Source organism: Boleophthalmus pectinirostris, unplaced genomic scaffold (assembly GCF_026225935.1).
Source record: "Boleophthalmus pectinirostris isolate CB_2022bp ecotype Guang Dong unplaced genomic scaffold, ASM2622593v1 HiC_scaffold_17, whole genome shotgun sequence".
Lineage (NCBI taxonomy): Eukaryota > Metazoa > Chordata > Actinopteri > Gobiiformes > Gobiidae > Boleophthalmus > Boleophthalmus pectinirostris.
The window spans coordinates 32289670-32317272 of record NW_026571115.1 but is presented as its reverse complement, the minus strand read 5'-3'; the positions used below and the strand labels follow the sequence as shown (position 1 = coordinate 32317272).

Here is a 27603-nt window from a genome sequence, read left to right as displayed (position 1 = left end):
CAAAAAATAACAAACGATGTGTATACTCTACCTGTCAAAAGTCTGAACACATCATCTTCAAATGTTTTTATTTCTTCCCTATTTTTACTACTTTCTAAATTTTTATGTACACAGAATACATAAAATAAATAAATAAAAAAAGAAATATGGAATTATGTAGCAAAAGTTTAAAAAAAAAAAGATTCAAACCTTCACAGTAGCCGCTCTTTGCTGTAAAAAAAATAAAAATAAAATAATAATAATAAAAAAAAAAAAAAATAATAAAAAATAAAAATAAATAAATAAATAATAAAAATAATAATACAAATAGAATAAAATCTTTACTACATAATTCCATGTAACTTGCTTCATTGTGCATTTTGTATAAATTAAAACGTTAAATCACTTGACTCAATATTTTTCCACAAAGCTATGAATGGCAACTTTGAGGATTTGAATGGAAAATACATTTTAAAAAAATAACTTTTTTCCTTTTTTTGAAATCGAAAACCAAAATAGATTAAATTTAGATTTACTGTCATTGTATGAAATACAATAAAACTTTGACAGAGCAAATTTGCAGCAGTAAAAATGAACAAATATAGACACATTCTCATATCTATACCAATAAAAATATTAAATAAATACATAGATTATTGTCCCTGCAGGCCTTTTATCTGAAATCCACCAATATGAGATAAAAAACTGCCCTAGTGGAATCTATAAAACACATCAAACCCATTATAATACCACAATTTTTTTTTTTGAGTTAAAATAAAGCAATATTTAAGTTGTCTAAAAGAATATGATAGATATTTTACAAACAAAAACAAGAGCATTATTATATATCAATGTATCAATCCATATAAGAAGAAATGTCGAAAATTAACTTCACTTTACTATTACTTTATCTGGTCAAAAATGTGTTTTGAGAATTTAAATTTCAAGAAATACAAATAATAGACTTTGAATCGTCGACAAAAAATAATTACTGACTAGTCAAGTACAAAAATAATTGTTAGTTGCGGTTCTACTTGTATCTTAAAAACACAACTAACTTGAAAAAGGATTAAACACAAAACAAGCTGCTATGTAATCTTCCAAACAAAAGCTTTTTAAGAAATATTTTTGCACTTTCACAGTCCATTTGTATTTTATTCAATATGATTTGGCACATTTCTTATGTTTGGTGCAATATTGTCTGAAAATGATGTTCTAAACGGTGAATTTTATTGATTCCAGTAGCTCGAGAGTCAAAGTAAAACGTCACAACCATGAGGACAAGGCCATAAGAAGTCATGAGTGAAGCTGCAGAAGTCGTCCCGTGGAGCGGTGCAGCTGAAAGTGGTGCAGGGTGCAGAGTGGGTGTGAAGGAGCAGAGGGGGAGTTCAGCAGGTGCAACACTCAAGTCATACAACTATTACAATACACACACACTATAACACTATACACACTATACACACACAATATACACACATTATACACTAACTCCACATCCTACACTTTACACTTTCACCTCACATCACATCAGACACACTGGGTCCATCAAATGTATTTTTTGTGTATTGTAGTAGTAGTAGTAGTAGTAGTAGTACTAGCAGCAGTAGTACTAGCAGTAGTAGTAGCACTAGGAGCAGCAGTAGCAGGAACAGTAACAGTACTAGTAGTAGTAGTACCAGTAGCAGCAGCACTAGTAGCAGTAGTAATACTAGTAGTAGTAGTAGCAATAGTAGCAGTAATAGTACTAGTAGTAGCAGTAATACTAGTAGTAGTAACACTAGTAGTAGTAATAGTAGCAGTAGTAGTAGTAGTACTAGTAGAAGTAGTAGTACTCATAGTAGTAGAAGTAGTAGCAGCAGCAGCAGCAGCACTAATTCTGTAGTAGTAGCAATAGTAGCAGTTGAGTAGTAGTACTAGTAGTAGTAGTTGTAATAGTAATAGTAGTAGAAGTAGTAGTAGTCAGTAGTAGTAGTGCTAGTAGTAGCAGCAGTAGTAGTAGTAGCTGTAGAAGCAGTAGCAGTAGTAGTAGTAGTAGTAGCTGTAGTAATAGTAGCAGTAGTAGTAGTAGTAGTAGTCGTAGTAGTAGTACTAGTAGTAGCAGCAGCACTAGAAGTAGCAGCAGCACTAGTAGTAGTAGCAGCAGTAGAAGTAGTAGGAGTAGAAGTAGTAGGAGTAGAAGTAGTAGCAACAGTAGAAGCAGTAGCAGTAGTAGTAGTTGCAGTAGTAAAAGTAGTAGCAGTATCAGTAGTAGTAGCAGTAGAAGCAGTAGCAGTAGTAGTAGCAGTAGTAGCAGTAGCAGTAGTAGTAGCAGTAGTAGTAGCAGTAGTAGTAGCAGTAGTAGTAGCAGTAGTAGGGATGGGGCGATAAAAAAAATCTCTAAATTGGTTGATTCTGGTGTTTCGACTCAGCTTCATGTTGCGTGTCTCTCCATGTGCTCCGTGTCGTCGTTTTGTCCCTCCGTGTCGTCACACCCAACAAAAACCTAACTTATTTTTGACAGGGCATCTGTTACAGTGGAAAGAAGTAGGGCCACATTTTTATCTTTCCATTTTAATAAAGATGATCTCAGTCAAAGTCTGTGTGAGGTATTTTTGATTCGCCAGGTTTCACTTCCCTTTCAGACCATCCTTTCAACTGAAGGCACAAACGCCGGCCGCTTTCTTCAGAAAAAAAAAAGCAAAGCAAAAAAAACCCCCAAAAAAAACCAACATTGAAACGGATGGACAGAAGAGTAAAAGCTCTTACTGCTCTGAATTATTTAAAACTGCCGCTGGCGAAAGGCACATCTCCAGCTCCATTACACTCAGGTGAATATTAATAATAAAGGCTTTAGAATTTTTTTGGGACAGGAAAAAAAAAAAAAAAAAGAAAATATAGAACCGTAAATTACACTGGGACAAAAACAATACGGCCCCCGCAACCAAAAATAGGCACGTGGAGTTGAGTTTTGAAATCACCAGATGCTTTTCCACTCTGGTTTGTATCAGAAATGTCAGGTCAGGTGGTGTTACGCTCTCATGTTATGTCATTCTTGCACTGATGCTTGCATGTTTTCCATCTGCTGACTAAAAAGGTCACAGTGGGCCACCAAAGCTCGGGCTGTGATTTTTCAGTCGCCGCGTGCTGTGATTGACATTTTAAAAATCATCCCAAGCGGTTAAAGAAGTTTGTTTTTCGCTCGTAAACGTAAAAACCACGAATGACGGGCACGTTTAAGGTTTGGACGAGCCATGCCACCCAAAGACGAAACTCTTCCAGTTCAAATGTTTTTGTAATTAAGAATAAATCAACGTCACATCTGTAAAAACGATATTTTGATGTACATGTTTAACTTTTTTCCAGGGACAAAGACAGGTCAACTTTCTTAAATGTGGAAAACAAACAACAAAACAATCTACATACCCTACACTGCAAATTTCTCTGATGTGGCCAAGATTTTAAAACTTAAATCAAGTTATTCATCTTCGTTTTCCGATTTATTTTCTACTTAACTAGTTCTGAGATGCTTAAAGGTTGTATAGAGGATTTTTTAAGGAAAGAGAAATACAGCGACAGTTCTTTTTCAAATGTTGCGCATGCGTGACACTGCCTCCGTCCTCCACAGCTCCCTCAGTAGAAACACCTCCTCCCGCCTCTTTACTTTAGAAATCACGCTTGTTTACAACCGTGCGCGTTCAGAATTACTGTTGAAGTGACCTGTCTAGAAATAATTTAGAAATAATTACGTTTTTAGACCCTTCGTCTGGTTCGTTCGCGCCATCGCTGGAAGAGATCTCCAGGAATCACCTCAGTTTGTCTTCGCTCCTTTTTCCCTTCTTCTCTTCGTCTTTCAGCGACCTCAAAAACGGACTTTCTTTCGCGGCGAACTGGTCGTGGATTCTCGTCCGTCGTCGCAACAAACGTTGTGCGAACTGCGAGGAAGCTACAGTTTGAAAAAAGCCTCTAAGAACTGCTGCATAAACCACGTAATCCCCACACGCCGGCGAATCAGTTACACTAGAAACGTAGGGAGTTTGATTGACAACCTAACAGCCAATAGAAAATGAGGTAGCCTGGTTATCTATTGGCTGATGTTTATCTGGCCTCACTATATTCACAGTTAATAGATTTTCATTCTTTTTTTTTTTTGGTCATCATAATTACAAGGCTGCTGCATCTCCGTAATGATATTTTAAACTTTTATTGACAATTTGAAACTAAAAAAAAAAACCTCCATACAACCTTTAATTCTAGTCTAGAGATTTTAAGTTAACTTGTCAAGTAAAATGATCTTGCTGCATGGACAGATAATTTCGCTACTTTAAAGTCATTTTCAGATAGATTTAAGTGTTTATATCTTGAATTTTGGTCAAGTTTGTTTTGCGTGGTGACTTTGAAGGAACTATGGATGTAACAATAACCAAAATATTGTCAAAAGTCTCACAAAAATATCAATGTGCAATCACATGTATTGAATTACAAGTTTATTTGATCGAGGATTTAAAGCTGGAACAAAGAGAATGTTTGGTGAATTTTATCAAGTGGAAAGACGTTATGGGATTTGGGAAAAGCTTAATATACCAGTTAGTCCCGTTAGCGGTGCATTACATAAGTCACCACCAAATAGCAGCGATTGGTTAAATAAAAAAAGTATCCGTCTACCATTGAGCAAACAAATTCTAACACGTCGAGGTCAGACGGTTTCTACGACGTAAATCAGGCATGACCGTGGGAACCCTGAAACTCCAGCGGTTTATCAGCATGATTGCGGTGTAATGTCTTGAAGTGACGCCGTAATTGACCGTATTTTCCGGGCTATTTAGACGCGCTCTTAAGCCTCTAGCCCCATCAAAAAACAACCGCGCCCCACAATCCAGAGAGCCCGATACACGAATCCACTCAGGTGTCCCAGCACGACTTCGGTAAACTACAAAGCCGCACCACCCGCAGAACACACAAACACACACGGAGCAGACAGCGACCGCACAGCGAAAAACACCCACAGTCACACTCATCACTCCACGCCGACGAGGAACGGAACGGAGGAACGAACCGAAAAAGCGAGTGCAATGTGCCACTTCTAGACACAACTGAACAATTGAGTCACTGCGAACACGCCGACAATCCGTTGGTCCCAGACAGCACCCTCCCTACACGCCACAACTGAACAAAGCCCAGAGTCACCGTGAACGAACGAACAAACAAAACCACTCACCCATCACACTGTTGTGTTTCATTTAAAGTCCGGTACGGTTTATTTGTGAAAAAAGTTCGAAAATAGACCATTTAATGACAGTGCGCCTTATAATCCAGAGCGACTAATAGCCCGGAAAATACGGTATTCCTTCATGTAATCTACACTGAAATGGAGTGACCGACCATGGTCTATGTAGTTCTGTCTTTTTAAAAAAATTTTTTTTAACTATTGCTGCACCATAACTCTTAATTTAAGCAAAACGACTTGTAATTCGATATATTGTGATGGTTCATAATATTATTTTGACAACTTTGACGATCCGATATCACGATATTTTGGTTATTGTTACATTCCCTATTTATTTATTTGGCTTAATTCTGTCCGCTGCCCACATTTTTAGACACAGTAAACACACCGGTCTTTCCTCGTTTCGAACCGTAGTCGCAGTGAAGCCGAGCGCTACAAATTAGTGATGGGCGAATGGAGCCTCGTGATGCACTGACACCTCAGTCGAAATATTGTCTCAAATGGTTCGACGTGTCTGAGGCCTCGGAGAAACACTGACCTCTAGTGGACAAATTTAACCACTGCCACGCAGGTGTCTCAGCATCGATGAAGTATTGTTAGTGTAAGACAATACTTGTGTGCAGAGCGACACCGTACCTAACAACAACAATAATAATGATTTAAGATAATATGTAAAGAGCAACATAAATAGAAGCTGTAAATAAGAAAATAGGTGTTTCCTTGTTAGGTGGAATTAGATCAAAGTGATCCCAAACCATGAATCACTTTTTTCCACTTGTAGATGCCATCGAAAATGAAACAAACGCCAAAAGTCGCCAAAATCCACACTGACGTCACACAATGCTCCTCACTAGGGATGGGCATTCGATGAAATTTTCTTAATAGATCACTGGAAGAATTAACGATCGATTATCGATTAATCATTAACGTTTTTATATTAAAATGATCATCATTATTATTACTATCTGCACTACTAATCTGCATAAATAAATTCAACTTTATGACATATAAACCGTAACGACTCTAGAGCCACATCAGCCCGTTTGAGATTATAATGTGTTTAATTCAGTTTTGCGCAACTCTCACAGAAACGAAACTTAAAACCGCATCGCTGACCGAATGTTTGTGTTTGCTCGCTCCTTCTGAGTAGAGAGCTACATGTACAGACCCTGTTTGGTCACGCTACGCACAGCAACCTGCATTCGGTTTGTCGATTAAAATTAACGTAATCGATGAAATTCTTAATGATCAATCATCGATTAATCGATTAATCATGCCCATCCCTACTCCTCACTACCCAACATTTTTAAGAAATATTGGTGCATCTTTTATACTGTGGCAGTTTAGCGCTCGTCAAACCACGGAAGTGCACTGAACACTCTGAAGCTCTGAACCAATCGCAGAGCGGAACATTCGCCGAGCCAATGAAACGCTTCGATACGCTGAAGCAATTGATGCGCAGAGCGAAACAGTAGGGGGAGGGACCGACACTTCCGCACTTTGGTCACGTGAGCGGCTGCTGCGAGACGAGCTCCGAGGCAGTGCTTCGGAACGATTTGTTTCAGAAAGAACGAGACGTGCTCCGGTGCTCCGACTCATTTGCCCGTCACTACTACAAATGCTTCGTCATATTTCCTCGTATTAGCTTTCAGGAGACTGTTTCATTATTTCCATCTTTCTTCTCTGTTAAATATTTTTCTATTTTGTTTCTTGAGGCCTTCTCTACACTTCATAACTCGATTACGCTTTATTCTAGTACGGCAAAAAAAAAAAATGTTCGAAGGACTGGTCTAAAATCGTGCTTGAACCTCCAGCAGCTAAACCGTACGAAACCGAAATTACCCGGGCCGTCCCTTCATTCTCACCACAGCGGGGGTCCACCTTCTGCCCTTCTACCCCCCGCTCCTCACAGTTTCTGGGCTTTCACCGCGCTCGCTTCAAAGCAACGGGTCGGGAGGGCTCAGCTCGGAAAAACTACACCACAAGACGCGCCTACTGTGTGTGTGTGTGCCTGAGCGCGCTTTGACCAACATGGCTTTTTACAATCCTCTAATTAAACTTTCATCATCGGGCCATCTGCTCCGGCTTCTCGCTTTCTCCGTACAAAACTGCGGCGGGTTACTGTAGCGCTCCGGAGCAGACGAGGATCCTGACCTACATTTCAGAACCTTGACTTGGTCTATATTTACGGCTGGCTATTGTCGACCGGGAGAATGGGAGAATGCACGCCGCCGTCCACAATGGGTACGCGGCCAGATGAGGGGGCTGGTATGTGTGCGTGTTCTTTTCTTCCACGCAAAACTGAGGCACGAACGGAACAATTTTTACAGTCAAATTAACGGATGCACCGATAAAAGCTCTAGGACCTTAACTTTTAACTTTAATAAATCAATTACCGTATTTTTTGGACTATAAGGCGCACTCAAAATCCTTTAATTTTCTCAAAAATCGACAGTGTGGCTTATGTTTTAATTCTGGTTGTGCTTACTGACCTTGAACTGATTTTATGTGGTACACGGCGCTCAAAAATCTGTCAAAATGCTTCAGTAAGACACAGAAAGAACATTTATATTGAACTGAGTCATGACCTTTAGTCCAAGAAGTGAGCCGTTTTTCTCAGAGCTTATAGTTTATGCAAATGAGCCATGTGGTTTTAAGTTTCTTTTCTGTAAAATGTAAATAAATGTGCGCAAAGCTGCATTAAACACATTATTACTCAATGTATATTTGAGTCGTCCTCGTAGGAAAAAAAAAAAACAGACTTAAATGATCCATCCATATTCACATTAATAATAAACCAAGACAGGGAGGCAACGCCGGGCGAATTATGTCACGATCTGCCAATGGATCATGGATGCCTGGACTAAGGATCAATCTTAAGTGTCGTCTGTTCGTTTTGCTTAATGCGCCTTATAATCCGGTGCAACTTATGTATGAAAATAGACGAGAGAATTCAACATTATTGATATTGCGCTTTATAATCACATGAACATTTTTGACAAGCTCGATAACTTTTCTGGTCTTTTTCCAATAATTTCTATTTGTGTGCTTGTTTGTTTGTTTTCCTCGTCTCTTTTTTTTCTCTCTACCACAGAGCCTGAATGTCAAAAGGCTTCTATCGCTCTTGACCATTGACTGTATAAAGAAGTGGACTAATCAAGTTATTCATCTTTTTACGAGTGTGATATCACCCACAATGACAAATTAAGCTCGCGATGGTCACGGTTACATGGGCGAATTTGGAGCCAGACTCTATATTATGAACAGGACTTTTTGACGGACAAAACAGCGAAAAAAAAAAAAAAAAAAGATGATCATGTACAGTGGGTTAATGCGAACATTTTAAGACCAAAATGACGAGGCTCACTGCAGCAGCCACAGAAGCCACAATATTTCAATGTAAGTCAAAAGGAGTGAGAAGAGCCGCATATAAACTTCCTAATTGAAACGTGGTGGGTAGCGCGTTGACTATGTCCATTTATATATATGGTCTATGTTTGCCAGTTGCACGGTCTCGTACCACCACAGAGTAAACGCCACCGCAAGGAGCTGGTTGGGCAATTTTGTTACCGTGACTTACCGAGACCATTTTACTTATTGTTCTGGTTGTGTTTGGTTCAACAGTGGTTTATTCAAGTGCATTTTTGTTAAGTTCTTAGTGTGAGCAAGACTACATCAGGCTATTCTTATGTTAACAAGTCTGTTTTATTTGATTTAGGCCTTATTTTATTTAGGCCTGATTTAATCCTGGTTTAGACCTGGTTTAGATGCGGTTTAGATGCGGTTTAGACCCAGTTTAGACCTAATTTAGACCTAATTTAGACCCAGTTTAGACCCAGTTTAGACCAGGTTTAGTTCTAGTTTAGACCTGGTTTAGTCCCAGTTTAGTCCTAGTTTAGACCGGGTTTAGTTCTGGTTTAGACCGGGTTTAGACCTAGTTTAGACCTGGTTTAGACCCAGTTTAGACCTGGTTTAGACCCAGTTTAGACCTGGTTTAGTCCCGGTTTAGACCTGGTTTAGTTCTAGTTTAGACCTGGTTTAAACCTGGTTTAGACCTGGTTTAGACCTGGTTTAGTCCCAATTTAGACCTACTTTAGACCCGGTTTAGACCTGGTTAACTCCCGGTTTAGACGCAATTTAGACCTAGTTTAGACCTGGTTTAGATCCAGTTCCTAGTTTAGATCCAGTTTAGACCTAGTTTAGACCTAGTTTAGACCCAGTTTAGACCTAGTTTAGACCCGATTTAGACCCGATTTAGACCTGGTTTAGACCTGGTTTAGACCTGGTCTACTGAGGTTGCCTTACAAAATAATGTCATTAAAAACAGCTCTAAAATAAAAGCAGTGCGGGTTTAGTCCATGCATGAGATAAAATGATAAAATATGTTTATTTTGTAATTCCAAATGAGCTTAAACGGGCCGGTCAGAGTCGTCCAAAGAGCCGTATGTGTCCCTGGAGCTGAACAATGCCCAAGTCTGAGATATACAGTCCTGTGTAATGGTCAATGATCAGCTCGGGTCTTTTAAGGAAAAAGTCCAGAGCCAGTCCTCTGTCAGTCCGAGCATGTGGTTTGGAGCACAACTCAGACTTTGGAGGAAGAAACTGGACCATTTTGTGTTTTACATGGCAATTATAAAAAGCCGGTTCTGTTTATGTTCAGGAAACGAATATTGAAAGCCCATTGTATTTAAAAAAAGAACAAAAATCGCGTTGAAGTGAAAATTGTGATTGATCAATGAGGAAACTACAGAGCGCTCAGTTGTTTCAAATTACCCTGCCCTACTTCCTGCAGCCAAACAGCAAAAGAAGTACACACACATAAAGAAGTACACGCATGTAATGAAGTACACACGTGAAGTAAACACGTAAAGAAGCACACACACGTAAAGAAGTACACACGTGAAGTAAACACGTAAAGAAGCACACACACGTAAAGAAGTACACACGTAAAGAAGTACACACACGTAAAGTAGTACACGCACGTAAAGAAAAACACACGTAAAGAAGCACACGCACGTAAAGAAGTACACACAGACGTAAAGCACACACACACGTAAAGAAGTACACACACGTAAAGTAGTACACGCATGTAAAGAAGCACACACGTAAAGAAGAAAACACGTAAAGTACACACACGTAAAGAAGCACATACACATAAAGAAGAAAACACGTAAAGAAGTACACACATGTAAAGTAGTAAATACGTAAAGAAGTAAATACGTAAAGAAGCAAACACGTAAAGAAGTACACACATAAAGAAGTACACACATGTAAAGAAGTACACACACATAAAGAAGTACACACACGTAAAGAAGTACACACACGCACTCGATTACAGTTCAAGTGAACCATTAGGCCAAATGATCTTTCCATAGACTAATCCAAGGAAAAGCCAGAGTGAGAGGGATACATGTGAGCACCGCGGCTGATGCACGAGGGTCAATATTCAATTAAGTCTAAGAGGCCTTGAGCCTTTAATAAAGAGCTGCTCTGGCGTGGAGCTCAGGTCCACAGAGAACGGGCCTCCAGGGACCCGGTGTGGTGTAGGATTGTGACCCCGCAGTGAGGTGACCCCGGGGTCAACATACCATATAGTATTTTGACCCTGGGATCAGAATCCTATAATGGTATGTTGACCCCCCCATGAAAATTTATATTTTATTAATAAACAACTTGAATTCTATAGAAAAACTTTGAATATTAATACTATATCTGCAAATTAAAACATATTGACATATTTAAAAGTGTTTTTTTGAAGAACTCAGATGCATTTTTTATGTTGATTATAACTTTTGAATGTTAAAAATTACTTAGTTGTTTAAACTAGGGTTGTCCCGATCCGATCACGTGACTGCAGACTCGACCCGGACTCTGACGTCATGGTCCAATCAGGTATCGGATAAATAATATACATATATAACACACAGCGCACACAGGACACACAGCACCCAACAGTTTTTCTGAGGAGCGGGATTTGCTCAGGGACGTCCACTTAGTGCGACTGTCTGTCCCAGCGCCTGCTGTACTAGAGGAGCACTCGCTCTGGGACTTCTGGGCCGTGCTGTACTCTGGCGCTGTTACCTGGGGTTCTGTGGCCCGTGTTCACACCTGCGCGGATGATGGCGTCATCGCACGGCGCTGTTCGATTGCATGTTGCAGAATGGAGTTGGCGCTTTTGGCAGGGAGGGTGGGAAAAGCGGCATGAAGTGTCTATTGAGCGGTGGGGCCGATGTTGCGGTGCTCTCCGCTGCGGGTTTGTGGATGTGGTGGCGGTGCAGGGGACAGAGGCTGTGGAGCTTCTGTCATCTCGTTTATATTTGGTAAGATTTTGTATTATTTGGATTTCAAAGACGAGCCTAAATGTTTCAAATGTAATGCACATGCCTCCATATAATATCAAATATACAAAGTGTAGATTGTGCAGAGTCGAGTCTCAGGTCTGATCTGATTCTGGTCTGGTTCCTGTTTTGTCCAGTTCATTAAGTTTACTAAGTTAAACATTCCAAGACCAGACAGTGAAAAGTAAAGATTTTCAACAATGATGGTGCATGGTTAGTTTTTAATTGATTAGTTATTAGTTAATTACTATCTCACACCGGCCTGGACCTGGCATTCAGTTTGAGTCAGGTCGCCAAAAACACGCCAGTAAACCAAACTAAGTAAATACAACGAGCTCAGTTTATAGGGTTTAGTGCTGAGAGATAAGCAGCTCTTAAAAGATCTCTAATGGCAACTATAACTATTTTACTGCCACAGTTGAGACTAAAGGACCTGTACATGACTTCAAACCATGAGCGAGGCACATTTGGTAGTCCCTCCTCTCACTTTTAATAGCTCCAGGTCAAATACTTTACTGGCAGACAACGTCATATAATCTACAACACTCGGGAATCATCATGTTATAAACTGGACCATTTAAAATCGCAGTGACGGTAAAAACGGGAGTTGACTGGCAATAGAATGTCTTGTAGATAACAGATAAAAAATTTGCTCAAACATGCACAAATGACTCAAAGTACAACTCCCTCTGCTCGGTCTGAAGCTCTGTTACTCAAATTAGACTTAATCAGAGTTTTGTTTTAACGCAATCTGACTGTAAAAAACAAAAACTCTCCATGAAAACTGCCTAACATTCTTCCACAGACATTGGCTACGTTCAGACTGCAGGGCTTAATGTTCACTTCGGATTTTTCTTTGTTAAGTCTGAGTTTTTTGCAAGGTCGTTCACATTTGCGATTAAAATCCTAGTTTAGACCTGGTTTAATTCTAGTTTAGACCCTTTTTAGCCCTAGTTTAGACCCTTTTTTAGACTCTTTTTTAGACCCTTTTTTAGACCTAGTTTAGACCCAGTTTAGACCCGGTTTAAACCCAGTTTAATCCTAGTTTAGACCCAATGCTAGTTTACACCCGGTTTAATCCTAGTTTAGACCCTTTTTAGTCCTAGTTTAGACCCTTTTTAGACCCGGTTTAGACCCAGTTTAGACCCATCTTAGACCTAGTTAAGACCTAGTTTAGACAAAGTTTAAACCCAGTTTAATCCAAGTTTAGACCCTTTTTAGACCTGGTTTAGACCCAGTTTAGACCCAGTTTAGACCCGGTTTAGACCCGGTTTAAACCCGGTTTAGACCCAGTTTAGACCCAGTTTAGACCCAGTTTAGACCCAGTTTAATCCTAGTTTAGACCTGGTTTAGAGTAGTAGTCTTAGAATATATGTTAATTTCTCCATTTTATAAATTTCTGAAACTTTACCAAACCAGTCCTCAAGTGTTGGGGGGGTTGGATTTAGCCATTTCCTAGATATTGATTTTTTGTTGGCCTCTAGAAGTGCCTGTAGTAGTTTAATATCCACCTCCTCGGTCCAAGATTGTGTTTAGACCCAAATACATAAATGAAAAGTCACCAGGAAACTGAACAGCAAAAATACCATTTAGAGCTTTATATATTCCAGATCAGTTATGTCGTAATGTCAGACATTCCCAAAATACATGAAAATGGTTCACCTCCACAGATCCACATTTCCTCCAGCATTTGGCATTTGCATTTTTATATTTATATTTATATATATATTTTTTTATTAACTTTATTTATTTATTTATTTTTTTTATTAATTTAATTTAAAAAAAAATTATTTTTGGGATTGCAGATGGTGCCTCCACTGGTAGAAAAACAGCGCCAAAACCTGTTTAAATCAGCTGAAAAGACACGTGACCACTCAATCAATCAAAACTATCAGGTATGAAAACAAACTCTTGGTCTGAAAAAGAACCTCATAACCTTAATTATCGGAAGCCCAAAAGAACCTCACTGGACTAAACACGCCGTCCCCCCCAACACGACGTCACAGCAAAAGTTCCAGTCCAGGCCAATCCCATTACACAAAGTGGTGAGCGCTGTACTTACGGATGGGGCTTCATCTCTATGTAGTTCTTGGGAATGAAGCCATCTTTTCCATTTAGCTCCGCCTTGTACCAGTTCTGATCACATTCTTCATTTAATACCTGCAGAGGACAAAAAAAAAAAAAAAAAAAAACAGGGTTAAATATGATACTTTTTAGTCAAGCAGAGACAGAGACTCGGTGCAATTATAAACAAAATAAAAATCTAATTTTACAGAAATACCTAGAAGACCAGAGCCACAGTCTTCACAAGTAAAACCACGATTATTAATGAAACACAAGTTTTTTTTTAACATTTCCTTTTAACGATACATTTTGTGAGTCATTATCAGTATTATTAGTTTGTACGACCATAAACGAAAACAAAAACTTAAACCACAATGAGAACTGACAAATTTTGTACGATCATAAACGATAAACTTTTGCACCTTCGTTAACATTATTATTACTACTACGACTACGACTACTACAACTACTACAACTACTACAACTACAGCTACAGCAACAACTACTACAACTATTACTACTATTACAACTACTACAACAACTACTACTACTACAACTACTACAACAACTACTACAACTACTACAACAACTACAACAACTACAACAACTATTACTACAACAACTACAACAACTATTACTACAACAGCTACAACAACTACTACAACAACAACAACTACTACAAGTACTACAAGTACTACTACTTCTACTACAAGTACTACTACTTCTACTACAAGTACTACTACTACTACTACTACTGCTACAACTACTGCTACAACAACTACTACAATAACTACTACAACTACAAGAACTACTATAGCAACAACTACTAGTACAACTACTACAACAACAACAACTACTACAACTACTACTACTACTACTAGTACAACTACTAAAACTACAACTACTACAACAACTACTACAACTACTTTTGCAACAACTACTGCAACAATTACTGCAACTACTACAAGTACTACAACAACTACTACAACTACTTTTGCAACAACTACTGCAACAATTACTGCAACTACTACAACGACGACCACTACAACAACTACAACAACTACTACAACAACTGCAACTACTACTACAACTGCAACAACTACTACTACTACTACTACAACAACTACAACTACTACAACTAAAACAACAACTACTACAACAACAACTGCAACAACAACTACAACTACTAGAACTACTAGAACTACAACTACTACAACAACTATTACAATTACTACTACAACTACTGCAACTACTACAACAGTTTGAGAACCAACACAGGATAAAGTGAGGATGAGAAAGAGATCAACAGATTCCTTCATAAACAAGTCGAACCTTGAGTCAAAACCGTGTTTCAGAACTATTAACCCGACCCGTTTAGTCCCTCTCAGACTCTTTTAATGAACCGTGACAGAAAAACAACAGTGTGAGGATAAACACACGCAGTTGTTTCCAGATGGGTTTAATTCAACAACTTGCCAGACAGAGATAGTGTCACAAAAACGAGCGAGATAATGACTTTTAAAACTGTGTATCTGAGCATCTTCAGTCACTTTCTTCTTAAATAGCTGCTTTTACGTTACATTTTTCCCTTTTACAGTGGGAAAATTGGACGTGGTGTTAGTAGGAAAAGTAAAAGTACAGATACCGGAGCAAAAAAAAAAAGAATACTCAAGTAAAAGTAAAAGTATCAAATGAAAAAAATCGACTAAAACTATTAAAATGTCTTTTACAAACGTACTTAAAGAGTAAAAAGTAGAAGTATTTGGCATAGATTTTGAGGTCTTGAGTCTTACTTCTGAGTCTAGTTTAAGTCTAAGTCTAGTAAAAAGTACACATACTTGCACTTTAGGTATGTAACGATATCCAAATCTTTCAGTACGAACATTTCACGGTACGATATTTATTGCAATATTTTGGAGAGGCTGATATAATTGTAGATGGGACACTTTTTTTGCATTTAAAATACCTTGACAAGATTTTGGTGCGAATTATTTCCATCATAATCCCAAGAATTCAAGTAAAAAACATATTTCTTCATGTTGTCTGCACTGAAATGAATCATGGGATATGTAGTTCTCTATGTTTATAAGCTGCTGTTACTATAAAACCATGCATTTAAGCAAAGAAACTTTTAATTCGATATATTGTGACAGTCCACGATATTATTGAGACTTCTGACGATACGATATCATGATATTTTGGTTATCGTTACATCCCTAATTCTCTCAGATGTAGTGAAGTAAAAGTAAAATGTATCTACTTTAAAATCTACTTCAGTAAAATTACAAAAATTTGTACTTAAGTATAGTACTTTGTTATGTTCCACCAGTGAGTTTAGACATGATTACATTTGGATTTCGACAGAGTTCAAGCTGCAATAATTTGATGTTACTGTAATTTTAAAAAATAACTATTAAAATGAATTGTTTATGATTTGTGAAACTGATTCTCTTATCGAAAAGGTCTGTACCTGATTTCTTTTTCATGTATTCGCACATACAGTATTATAACGGCAGCTCTTTGGGTTAAAATGAAATTATTGGGTGCTGTCTGCATTGATAAAGAACCAGGAAGTGTGTGGTTAGCATGCAAATGTGGGTCGGCCATACTGTGACGGCAAAACTCCACGCAAAAAAAGCAAAAAGAAAAGTGTTAGTAAAGTATTTGCAGTAAATAATTAGGATGATAGGGTGCATTAGGTGCTACAAAAGATTACAAATTAACTAGTTGTGTTTATTTTATTTTCCCATTTTATTTTGTTTAATTTCAATTTTATTTTTTCTATTTATTTTATTTAATTTTATTTTATTATTTTAGAATTTTTATTTTATTTTATATTTTTATTTAATTTAATTCTATTTTTTATTTTATTTTTTATATTTTATTTTTTGTTTTTTTATTTGTTTAATCGTTTTTTATATTTTATTTTATTTTTATATTTTTATTTTTTTTTATTTTATTTTTTTAATATATATTTTATTTTATTTTATTCATAGTTTTATCACTTTTAGCTTTATGCATGCGAACACTTTTTATTTATTTGTTTTTAAAAATGATTTACAGTCTTTTATTGCATTAATTTGTCTGTGCAGCACTTTGGAAACTGTCATGTTTACAAAATGTGCTGTATAAATAAAGTAGACTGGATTGGATCTGATATAAATCTGATGAAACTCGCAGCGCTAAAAGTCGACGGATAATACAGACCTCAATTCTTGCGACACACTTCCTGCATGTTTCTAATTTGGCCCGAAGGGATAGACATTTTGAGAGGAAAAAAAAAAAAAAAAAAACAGAAGCAGCTTGATATAGATGTTGCATAATCATGAGTCTGTCTTGACTCTGAGGCGGTGGGCGGAGGAGGGGGCTTAATTTGCCTCGTCACATCTGGTTAGCCGGGGCTCTGCGGTGAAGGAACTACTTTGCACCTTCTCCGCAGACGTCTCCGCTAAAGGCGCTCTCCGTCGGCCGCCCGCTTTGATCAGCGCCCATCTGCATAATTCACCCGGAGAGCTGTTTAGGAGCGAGCAAAAATGGAAAACGCCACGGTAATCTCGTATCCGTACATAAAAGCCATCTCTGTCACCCTTTGGTAAATCTTGTGATGTGGGTTTTTCCTGCGCTGTCATCTCTTGTGGAGGTGAGTTTTTGACCAGATGAAAGCAGACGTACGTCGGAGCGGTTCGCGTTAGAAGAACCGCAGCTCCGGTGATGCCGCAGGACGCCAGCTGCTACAGGCCGTGCCCACCTGCCGCCACCGCCTCACGGGCACCGGCGCGTCGGCATGAACGCACAAGACCTGGATGGATCTAGATCTGCCCTGACAGCTGCCACGATTACATGACAGAGCTGTAATTCAGAATAAAGATGATTTAACTCTGAATAAAAACGAGTTCTGCTTTAAAAAGACCATGTAAACACTTAATAAAAATGATGATTCGGAATTGAACTTAATTCCGAAGTAAGTGGGTGGTTTATTCCAGTTTTAAAGCCAAATTAATTTATTCCTCGATCATGTAAACGTTTATTCTTCTTAAAAATAATTCCGGTTGTTCAGCGCATGCTCGTTGGGTCGTCCTTCCCTTTCCGGCTCCACCAGTCCTGGCTTCACTTCATATTTCATTGAACAACTGTAACGGCACTGTTCTCCTCTGTGATTTTTTAGTTTAGTTTTATTTTGTTTTGTATAATTGAAAAATGAAAAAAATAAAAATTACACAAAAAAAAGTGCTTCAGAACTGTTATTTCTTCTTGCAGTCTGCACTGAAATGGAGCAAAGGATTATGGTCTATGTAGTTCCCTCTGTCTTTTTTTTTAACTATTTCTGCACCATAACTCTTAATTTAAGCAAAGAGACTTGTAATTCTTTATATTCTGATGGTCCACGATAGGGGTGGGCGATATCTTGATATTTTAAATATATCGAGATGTTTCTTAAACTCGATATGGATTCTGACATATCGTATATATCGATATAATGCTTATATTCAATTCTGATTTCACCGCACTGCTTGTTTGCCTTCTCTGTGCATGCCACCGCCTCCCAGATTTTGCCGTTTGTGTCTCATTCACTCCTCACTATTGCTGTGAAAGCCGAAAGTTGCTGTCAGTGAAAAGCTTCTAACACCATGAACCTTTAACACTGATTACAGACAAGACCATCAGCAGCACATCCTCACAGAAAGAACACTCACATTCCACCGAGTCCTGTCCTTTAGTTCGAAAAAAGCGGAACCGCATCAGCGACACGAGGAGAACGCCGTTTATGCAAATGAGTCATGCGCTTTTAAGTTTCGTTTCTGTAAAAAGTAAACACACGTGGCAAAACTGAATTAAACATATAATAATATCAAACAGACTGATGTGGCTCTAGAGTCGTTATGGTTTATATATGTTGTAAAGTTCAGGGATGTAAACGTATTTATGCAGAATTTTAATTAATAAACTGCTGCAGTGTCACTTGTACAATTGTGCTTGGAAACGTTGGGTTTGATCTGCGCAGTGGATTGTGGGAAACCTCACCGCTCCTTAGGCTGGAAGTTAGGAACCTCCCGAGCCTCCTGTGCTGAAGGAGCTCATGGTTCTGGTTATTTCTGGATAACAGAGTTAATGCAAAGATGAGCTTGTGTTGAGTCATTTTATTTATGAATGAAAAGAAGACAATATGTATTATTTATTTTATTTTACAGTAAAATTATTATTTATGTAATGAGGTTTTTTTTTTGTAATCTTAAATGTGGCAGAAGCAGTTTGTTCCTACATGAACTGCCGACCTCTTGCACTTCAAAAACAAACAAAAAAAGACCTTCTGGAATTTAGCATATTTGTTTTTGCAGTAATTTTGGGGGGTTATTTTTCCTGTACAGATATCGAGATATATATCGTATAACGAGATATACACAGAAACAACTGGAGGGTAAGAGTTGATGTGGTTGAGGTTAATTAAACTTCTTCCCCTAGTGTTAATTCAACTTCCTCTAGTGTTAATTCAACTTCCCCTAGTGTTAATTCAACTTCCTCTAGTGTTAATTCGGCTCCTCCCATTCACCACTTCAAACTCTTGCGAGAGAAGACCAGTTTGAACCAGTTTTGTACATAATTTCATCTTAAATTAACTAAAATAAAGTAAAAAATAAAATAAAATGCCTCTGTGTGTTGTTTAGCTAAATCAGGATAACTCTACAAAGTGTTATCTGTTTACTCTCACAATGTTAATATAACTGGGTCCAGTCAAGTGGTAACGGAGGGAAACAGGTGCAGATTTTTTACATTCAAATGTCTCTTATTCACAAACTAGAGGGACTATTGAAATAAGTAAAGTATCAAACTGTAGGAAAGAGTTACACTCCAACAGGGTAAAGTTAAACCTGTGATATTCTTTCAAGTTGTTGACAAAAAATGTAATAACTCATGTCGGTAACAGAGGGAATGAAATATGCAGCACTTTCTGCTCAATAAATCCAAACAGTGATAACTCTTGGTTCTCACTTACATATCCTTAACAAACTGGTTTGAATATTTGCTTCATATAGTTTTCTACCATATGGTACAAGATTAGGTTGAAAAACCTCTTACTTTTTGACTCATGAGATTTTTTATTAAGAAAGGTCATGGTAACGGAGGGAAAAGTAACAGAGGGAAAATTGTTCAAACAAGTAGAAGGTGCAGGATTTTGCATAATTTTTCAACTTTTTTCTTCTGAATACTTTAATATTACTTCAAAATGAAAGGAAACTTTCTATAAAATATGTCAGTCCTTCCAAGCAAATTTTTATCATTTTAAATGCATTAAAAAAAAAAAATCCTGTACCTTCATCAACAGTTCAAAGATGGAATAACACAAGATATGATGAAATACATCCATTTATTTACATGATTTGCAGGTCTTTGAAATTTGGGAAATAATTTTTGTTCCATGTTTCATACATGGTCTGTTTAAAATGTATGGAACTTTAGAACCAAAAATGGTACAGAAAAAAGGTCAACAGTTTCATAAACTAGAGTACATATGTATCTGTTGAATACATTTTTATATCAGATGCATTAACTTGAATTTTTGGCCTTGCTGTTTACTTCTGCTTGACTGGGCCCAACTCTGGATTTCGGGGTTAAACAGGAACTTTTGTCCAGTGTTACTTAATTAACATTTCCAAAAACGTAAAATTAACTCTAGAACAGGTTGGACTCGTATAAACTCTGAGAAAATGTTAAAACTGATTCTGTGAGAGTCAATTTTAACACTCCACTTTTTGCTGTGATAGCAAAATATATCCAGATATATTTTTTGCTCCATATCACCCAGCCCTAGTCCGCGATATTGTGAGAACTTTGACGATACGATATCACGATATTTCAGTTATTGTTACATCCTCAACAAAAAAGCAACAAAACTGTAGCGCTGTAACAAAATAATTTTCTAAAATATACCAAAAAATACGATATATCGGTAACGCTTTATAATAAATACACCTTATTTAGCCTTAATAAAGCATGAACAAAGACTTAATTAATAATGATTCATGCTTAGTAACTACTTAATTACTACCTGAATTAGCACTGAACTTGCGCTTCATTCACCTGTGCTGTAAATAGTTACTCATAAGTATTTCTTACTTAATTACTCATGAACTAACCATTTGCATGTTTACAAATGCATATTTAGGTACACATTTGAGCATTTATTAATGATTAGTAAGCTATGAGAGAATGATTTACTAATAATGCAATGATAATTCAGGCAGCTGTTATCTGTTAGTTAAGTCTTTCTGAGAGCTTTTCTAAAATGAAGACTAATTATGTTTTATTAAGCATTTGTTAAGGTTGGTCAAATTCCAGAGAAACAATAATGCATTACTAGTAAATCATTCTCTCATGGCTTACTAATCATTAATAAATGCTGAAATTTGTACTTAAATATACATTTACAAATGCACACACAAATGGTTAGTTCATGAGTAATTAAGTAAGAAATACTTATGAGTAACTACAGCACAGGTGAATTAAGTACAAGTTAAGTGCTAAGTCAGGTAGTAATTAAGTAGTTACTAAGCGTGAATCATTATTAATTAAGTCTTTATTTATGCTTTATTAAGGCTAAATAAGGTGTAGTTATTATAAAGTGTTACCGATATATCGATACAGCAGCCCACGATATCGATACTGGATCATCTGTACTGTCATTTTTGCACATTCCTAATTATACAGAGTCGAGTTTGTGCGATACGGGATGTTTAAGAGCTAAAGCAGAGCACGTACGACCTGCACAGGAAAAGCGCTGGAACAGTTTGTGGTGACGCAGACCTAAAGATCAAACCTCATGTGAGAGCGCTCCCACTGAACTCCCACTGAACTGCCTCTGACCTCGGCGAGCTCGGCGCAGTCACACAAACACCAGCAGAAGCAGAGACAGAGACACTTGTTTCAGATCCGAGTGATTCGATTTGGCTCGTACGCGAAGCTGCGGCTGACTCACGGTGTAACTGCTGTAACGGAGAGGGAAGGGGGGATGAGGGGGAAGAGAGAGAGAGAGAGAGAGAGGTGAGCGGAGAGGAGAGGAAGAGAGAAAACCCAGTGGCGCCGGGGATGAGCGGCATGTGACGAGGCCGGAGCAGGAGGGATGAGTCTGACACGAGAAAAGACGAGGAGGAAGAGAGAGAGATTGAAGGGAGAAGAGAGGGACAAGACAAGGGGAAACGGGACAGAGAAAATTTATGAGAAGAGAAAGAAGAAAGAGAGAGAGGGAGAGGAAAGGAGAGAGAGAAGAAAGAGTTGCAAGAGGAGATGGAGGGGAGAGATGAGAGAGAGAGGAGAGGAGAGATAGAGACAGAAGAGAGATGAAAGAGGGGAGGGAGAGAAGAGACAGCGAGAAGAAAGAGAGGAGCGAGAGACAGAAGAGGGAGAGAGAGAGAGAGAGAGATAGAAGAAAGAGATGTAAGAGGGGAGAGAAGAGAGAGCAAAAAGAAAGAGGAGAGAGAGAGACACAGAAGAGAGAAGAGACGAAAAAGTGGAGAGAGAGATAAGAGAGAGAGAAGAAAGAGAGGAGAGAGAGAAGAGAGAAAAGAGAGCGAGAAGAAACTGAGGAGAGATGGAGAGAAGAGAGAGACGAAAGAGGGGAGAAAAAGAGAAGAGAGAGCAAGAAGAAAGAGGAGAGAAAGACAGGAGAGAGACGAAAGAGTGGAGAGAGACAGATAAGGAGAGCGAGAAGTAAGAGGAGAGAGACAGAAGAGAGGAGAGAGAGATAAGAAAGCGAGAAAAAAAGAGGAGAAAAAGACAGAAGAAAAATGAAAAAGGGGAGAGTAGAGAGAGCGAGAAGAAACTAAGGAGAGATGGAGACAGAAGAGAGATGAAAGAGGGGAGAAAAAGAAGAGAGAGCGAGAAGAAAGAGGAGAGAGAGACAGAAGAGACAAATGAAAGAGGGGTGAGAAGAGAGAGAGCGAGAAGAAAGAAAGATAGACAGAAGAGTGAAGAGAGAGATGAAAGAAGGAAGAGAGAGAGAATAGGAGTGGGAGAAGAAAGAGGGGAAAAGAGAGAGGGAGGGGAGAGTGAGAAGAAAGAAGAGAGACAGAAGAGAGGAGAGAGATGAAAGAGGGGGGAGAGAGAGAAGAGCGAGAAAAGACGAAGGAGAGAAGAAAAAGAGAAGAAAGTGAGAAGAGAAGCAAGAGGTCAGAGAGAAAAGAGAAAGTAAGAAGAAAGAGGATAGGTAGAGACAGAAAAGAGGGAAAGAGAGAGAGAAGAGACAGCGAGAAGAAAGAGGAGCAAGAGACAGAAGAGGGGAGAGAGGGATAAGAGCGAGAAGAAAGAGGAGAGACAGACAGAAGAGAGGAGAGAGACGAAAGGTGAGAGAGAAGAAAGAGAGAAGATAAAGAGACAGAGGGGAGGAGAGAGAGAAGAGGGGAGGGAAAGAGGAGAAAGAAAAAAAGGAGAAGAAGAAAGCAAGAAGAGAGAAAACAAGAGGATGAGGGGTAGAGATAGAATGAAAGATAAAAAAAAAAAGAAGCACGATAGAAAAGAGATGAACAAGAAAAGAGTGGGACCACACAGCAGAATAGAGAGAAAAAGACGAAGAGAGAAGACGAGAGAGGAGTGGAAAGGAGGGCAAGAGGAGAGAGGAAAGGGGAAGAAGAGAGAGGAGTGAGAAGAAAGAGGAGAGATAGAAGAGAGAGAGAGAGGAGAGAGAAAAGAACAAGCAGAGGAGAGAGAAGAGAGAGAAAAAAGAGAACAAGAATAGAGCAATAAGAGAGAAAACAAGAGAATAAAAGCTCGGAAAGAGGTAGGATAGGAGAGAGAGATGAACAAAAAGAGAAGAGTAGGACCACACAGAAGAACAGAGAGAGAAAGGAGACGAAGAGAGAGAAGTGAGAGAAAAGAGCAGAGCTGAAATCAAATGATAAACTAAAGACTAAATAACAACATCCCAAAGCGAAGAGAAAAAGTAAAATAAAATAAAAAAAGGCGAGGAAAGAACAGAAGAGACACAGAAGCTGAAAAGAAGGTGAAGCGAAGAGGAATATTTAGTTGTATTTAGTTGAAAAGCAGGGCCGGGCCGCGCTGCACACCGGTGGGAACGAGGGATCACGGAGCTTTCGAAGAAAAACTCTCGAAAACAACCTGAAAAGACGAGAGCGGTGGGAGGCCGAGCGCCGCCTGGAGGATCAGGAGGAGGAGGAGGCCAGACACAACGCTCCTGTCCTCAACGCCAGAAGAGCGAGGGCCCACACGCTGGCAACCGCCCAACCTGGCAACCTCGCTGTCAACTCAACGTGAACTTTAAGAAAACTAAACTTTTCACCATCCCTCCGGTACTTAGTTGAGGCGAAGATCTTTCTTGGCGTGATACCGGCAACGCTTTTTGGAAGTATTCGGCGTAGAGCTGGAGCGGTCGACCGGTCAAGTTCAGGGACTGGCCAAAAGATTCCAGCAGTTTCTTGGTAGACTTTTTTTTTTCTTTCTTGTTTTTATGTTGGTTTGTTTTGACACGAAAAGGACGATGCATTTTTGGACCTCGTGGAGAAAAGCGTACAGCAATTAAATCCAACAAATCAAACTTAACATGACCTCGAAGAAAACTCATCTTTTCAAAGTCCCTCTGTGGATTATCAGTGTCATCGAATGGTCTATTTCAAACTTTTTTCATAAATAAAGCGTAATTGAGCTATGAAGTACAGTGAACAAACCCTCAAGAAACAAATTAGAAAAATATTTAACAGAAAAATAATGAAACAGTCTCCCGAAAGCTAAGACGAGGAAATACGACGAAGCGTTTCGTAGCGCTCGGCTTCACTGCGACTACGGTTCGAAACGAGGAAAGACCGGTGTGTTTACTGTGTCTAAAAATGTTAGCAGCGGACAGATTGAAGCCAAATAAATAAATAGGGGTGTAACAAAAACCAAAGTTGTGTCTAGAAGTGCCACATTGCGCTCGCTTTTTCGGTTCGTTCCTTTGTTTCGTTCCTCTTCGGCGTGAAGTGATGAGTGTGTCTGCGGGTGTTTACGGGGCGCGCAGTCGTTTTTTGATGGGGTTGGAGGGAAGACCTAATGCTAATCCAACACACTTTTCTTTTTCCTTTTTTTTTAAAATGGAGTTTTGTTGTCACAGTAATCGCCAAGACTATATTTTGGTATATTTTACAAAATTATTTTCTGACAGAGCTACAGAGGAAACTTGTTTATGCGCCACATTTGACATTTTCACTGTTTTGATGATTTAAATGTTTGTGTTTCATATGAACTTTGCACAAAAGACTTTTAGCATCACAGTCATGATTTAGACTTCATTTTTTTATGGAGCCGTATCGAATCCATTTGAAACATATCATATTGAATTGAAAGTGCACTGTATCGAGATATGCATTGTATCGTGGACCCTGTATGGAGATATGTATCGTATCGTGGCCTCCGTATCGAGATATGTATCGTATCGCCTCGTATCGAATCGATCGTGGCATCCGTATCGAGATATGCATTGTATCGTCGATGGAGTATGTATCGCCTCCGTATCGAGATATGTATCGTATGGCCTCCGTATCGAGATATGTATCGTATCGTATCGTATCGTGTATCGTATCGTATCGTATCGTATCGAGATATGTATCGTATGTATCGTATCGTGGTATCGAGATATCGTATCGTCGTAGATATGTATCGTATCGTGGCCTCCGTATCGAGGTATCGTATATATATCGTATCGTGGCCTCCATATCGAAGCATGTATCGTATCGTGGCCTCCGTATCGAAGCATGTATCATATTGTGGCCTCTGTATCAAGATATGTATTGTATCGGCAACTTCTTAATGATACCCAGCCCTACTAAATATACTCTTGGAGATATCGATACAGCAGGCCACGATATCGATGCTGTATCATCAACTTAAACGATACGATATACCGATATTTTATATTTTTGCACACTCCTAATCACAATATTGGATTTAAGAAAATATGAAAGAAAAATTTGTTTAAAAATTCTGCCAAAATTTAAGTTCTGTATGTATTTTGTAAGTAAATTAAAGTTCATTTCAGATTCAATATAACAGATGATTGCGTGATTGTGTCAAAAAGCATAAAAACACTTTGCAGGATTGTTGACATTGCAGTGATTAACAGCTACAACACATTTTGCAATCTCATTCTCACACAGTTTTATTCCAGCGTATGCGTCTCAGTAAGAAAAGTGTGTAGTCATGGCTGGCCAGGCAAGGGAAATGAACATCGTTACATTCGTCAGCACAATGTATTGTATTACCAGAGCCGAAAAGGCCAGCTGCATTTGAACTTGAGAAACCTTCCATAATTACCTCGTCTACAATTGGGGCTAATAATAGATCGCGGCGAGGCCTTCTGCGGCGGGGACCGGACTTATCAGGATGCCTGCGAAACGCTCTCGGACATTTTCCGAAATAGAAAAACAAATCTTGTCAACTTTGTTTTTCCTAAACGTATTCTAATTGCGCAGCTTATCTAACGCGGCTGCAATTTTGTACTTGGCATTTGGAACAAAAAGGGGAGTAATTGCATTAGCTCGTGTGCGGAGCCGCTGGAAGTTTGGCATTTGGCGGAGACGGGACGGCGTGTGTTGCTAGGCGACGTACCGGCGTTTAACCTCATATTCTGCCTTCTCATCGGCGACAATATGAACAGTGTCATCTCTCATGAAGCTCAACATTTACACAGTTTAGCACACTTTTGATGGATTGCGAAAATATGATCTGATATTTGTCAAAGCGAGTAGAATCCGTGTGTCGTTCGTTCATTCGTTTTTCAATATAAAACCAAAAATTAAAATGAAAACAACAGTTTTCTTCTTATTTGTCTCCAAAACCAAAATGAAAAAAACTGATAAAGATTTGTTTTTTCAGTTTTCGATTTTGTGTTTAAATGAAGAATGGAAAAAATGGATAACGGCTGTTTCCCGTTTACGTGACTTCTGTGACTGCGATGCCGGACTTTTGCACCGCATACGGACTGAACCAGGACTGATCCAGGTCCGGGACCAGACCGGGACCAGAGCGCGACTGAGACCAGGACTGAGACCGAGACTGAGACCGGGACCAGAGCGGGACTGAGACCGGGACCAGAGCGGGACTGAGACCGGGACCAGAGCAGGACCAGAGCGGACTCTGAGCTTTGACTCCGAGCCTCCACGGGGTCCAAGCCTCAGCTTCGAGCTCCGGCCCTGCCGTGGATTCTGAGCCTCCGGCCTGGTCTCTGTCTCAGTCCTGGTTAGGTTCTGGTCTGGTCCCGGACCTGGATCAGTCCTGGTTCAGTCCGTATGCAGCGCAAAAGTCCGGAATCTCAGTCACGAAAGTCACATAAATGGGAAACGGCCGTTATCCGTTTTTTCCATTTTTCATTTAAACACAAAATTGACTCTAAAAAGCTATCTAAATTGTGGCATATTTCTGTCTAACTGGTGCATACTGGGCTTCATAGTCTCACCACTTGCTCCACTTTATAAACCTCCTCCTTTTGGAAGCAGAGTCAAGGGGCTTGGACACTCAAAGATCATACCATGTTCACTTTTGAAATCATACTATGTTGACTTTTCAAATCCCCCCGGTCCCGTATTATTGATGATAAATAAACTTCTCCTGCTTCAGACGTCCAGTTTGTCTCCAGCCTTTTACTTCCACCCTTTTTTGGACAAGATGAAAACTTCTACAACATGTCGGACTGAGGGATTACGCAGATATAACACCACATGGGAATATAAAGAAAGTACCAGTATGTAGTGTTGAAAATCACATACCATCTAAATTGAGTGCGCTTTTATTTAAAATTATCGTGGTACTGGAATCTGTATTGGAGTATCCAATCTATTCCTTAGTAGGGGTGCAAAAATACTGATAGATTGATATATCATATAGTTCAGACATGTCAAACTCAGGCCCGGGGGCCAAATTTGGACCGTGACATAATTATATTTGGCCCGTGAAATCATATCAAATCTGTATTAGAGTTGGCCCACCGGCTACAGATAGACTACAGAGACATTATTTATTTAAAATGTTGTTATTATTTCA

The 27603-nt window shown here is 38.9% G+C and overlaps 1 protein-coding gene across 2 annotated transcripts in view; it reads right to left on the bottom strand.

Moving 5' to 3' along the window:
• The window catches only part of LOC110155075 (growth factor receptor-bound protein 2), a 135432-nt gene that overhangs the window by 19521 nt on the left and 88308 nt on the right, over window positions 1-27603 (bottom strand). For both annotated transcript variants that reach the window (XM_055152904.1, XM_020919134.2), the window contains exon 3: window positions 13583-13680. In XM_055152904.1, the coding sequence (XP_055008879.1) occupies window positions 13583-13680 (98 nt within the window). The remainder of the gene's footprint in view (window positions 1-13582; window positions 13681-27603) is intronic.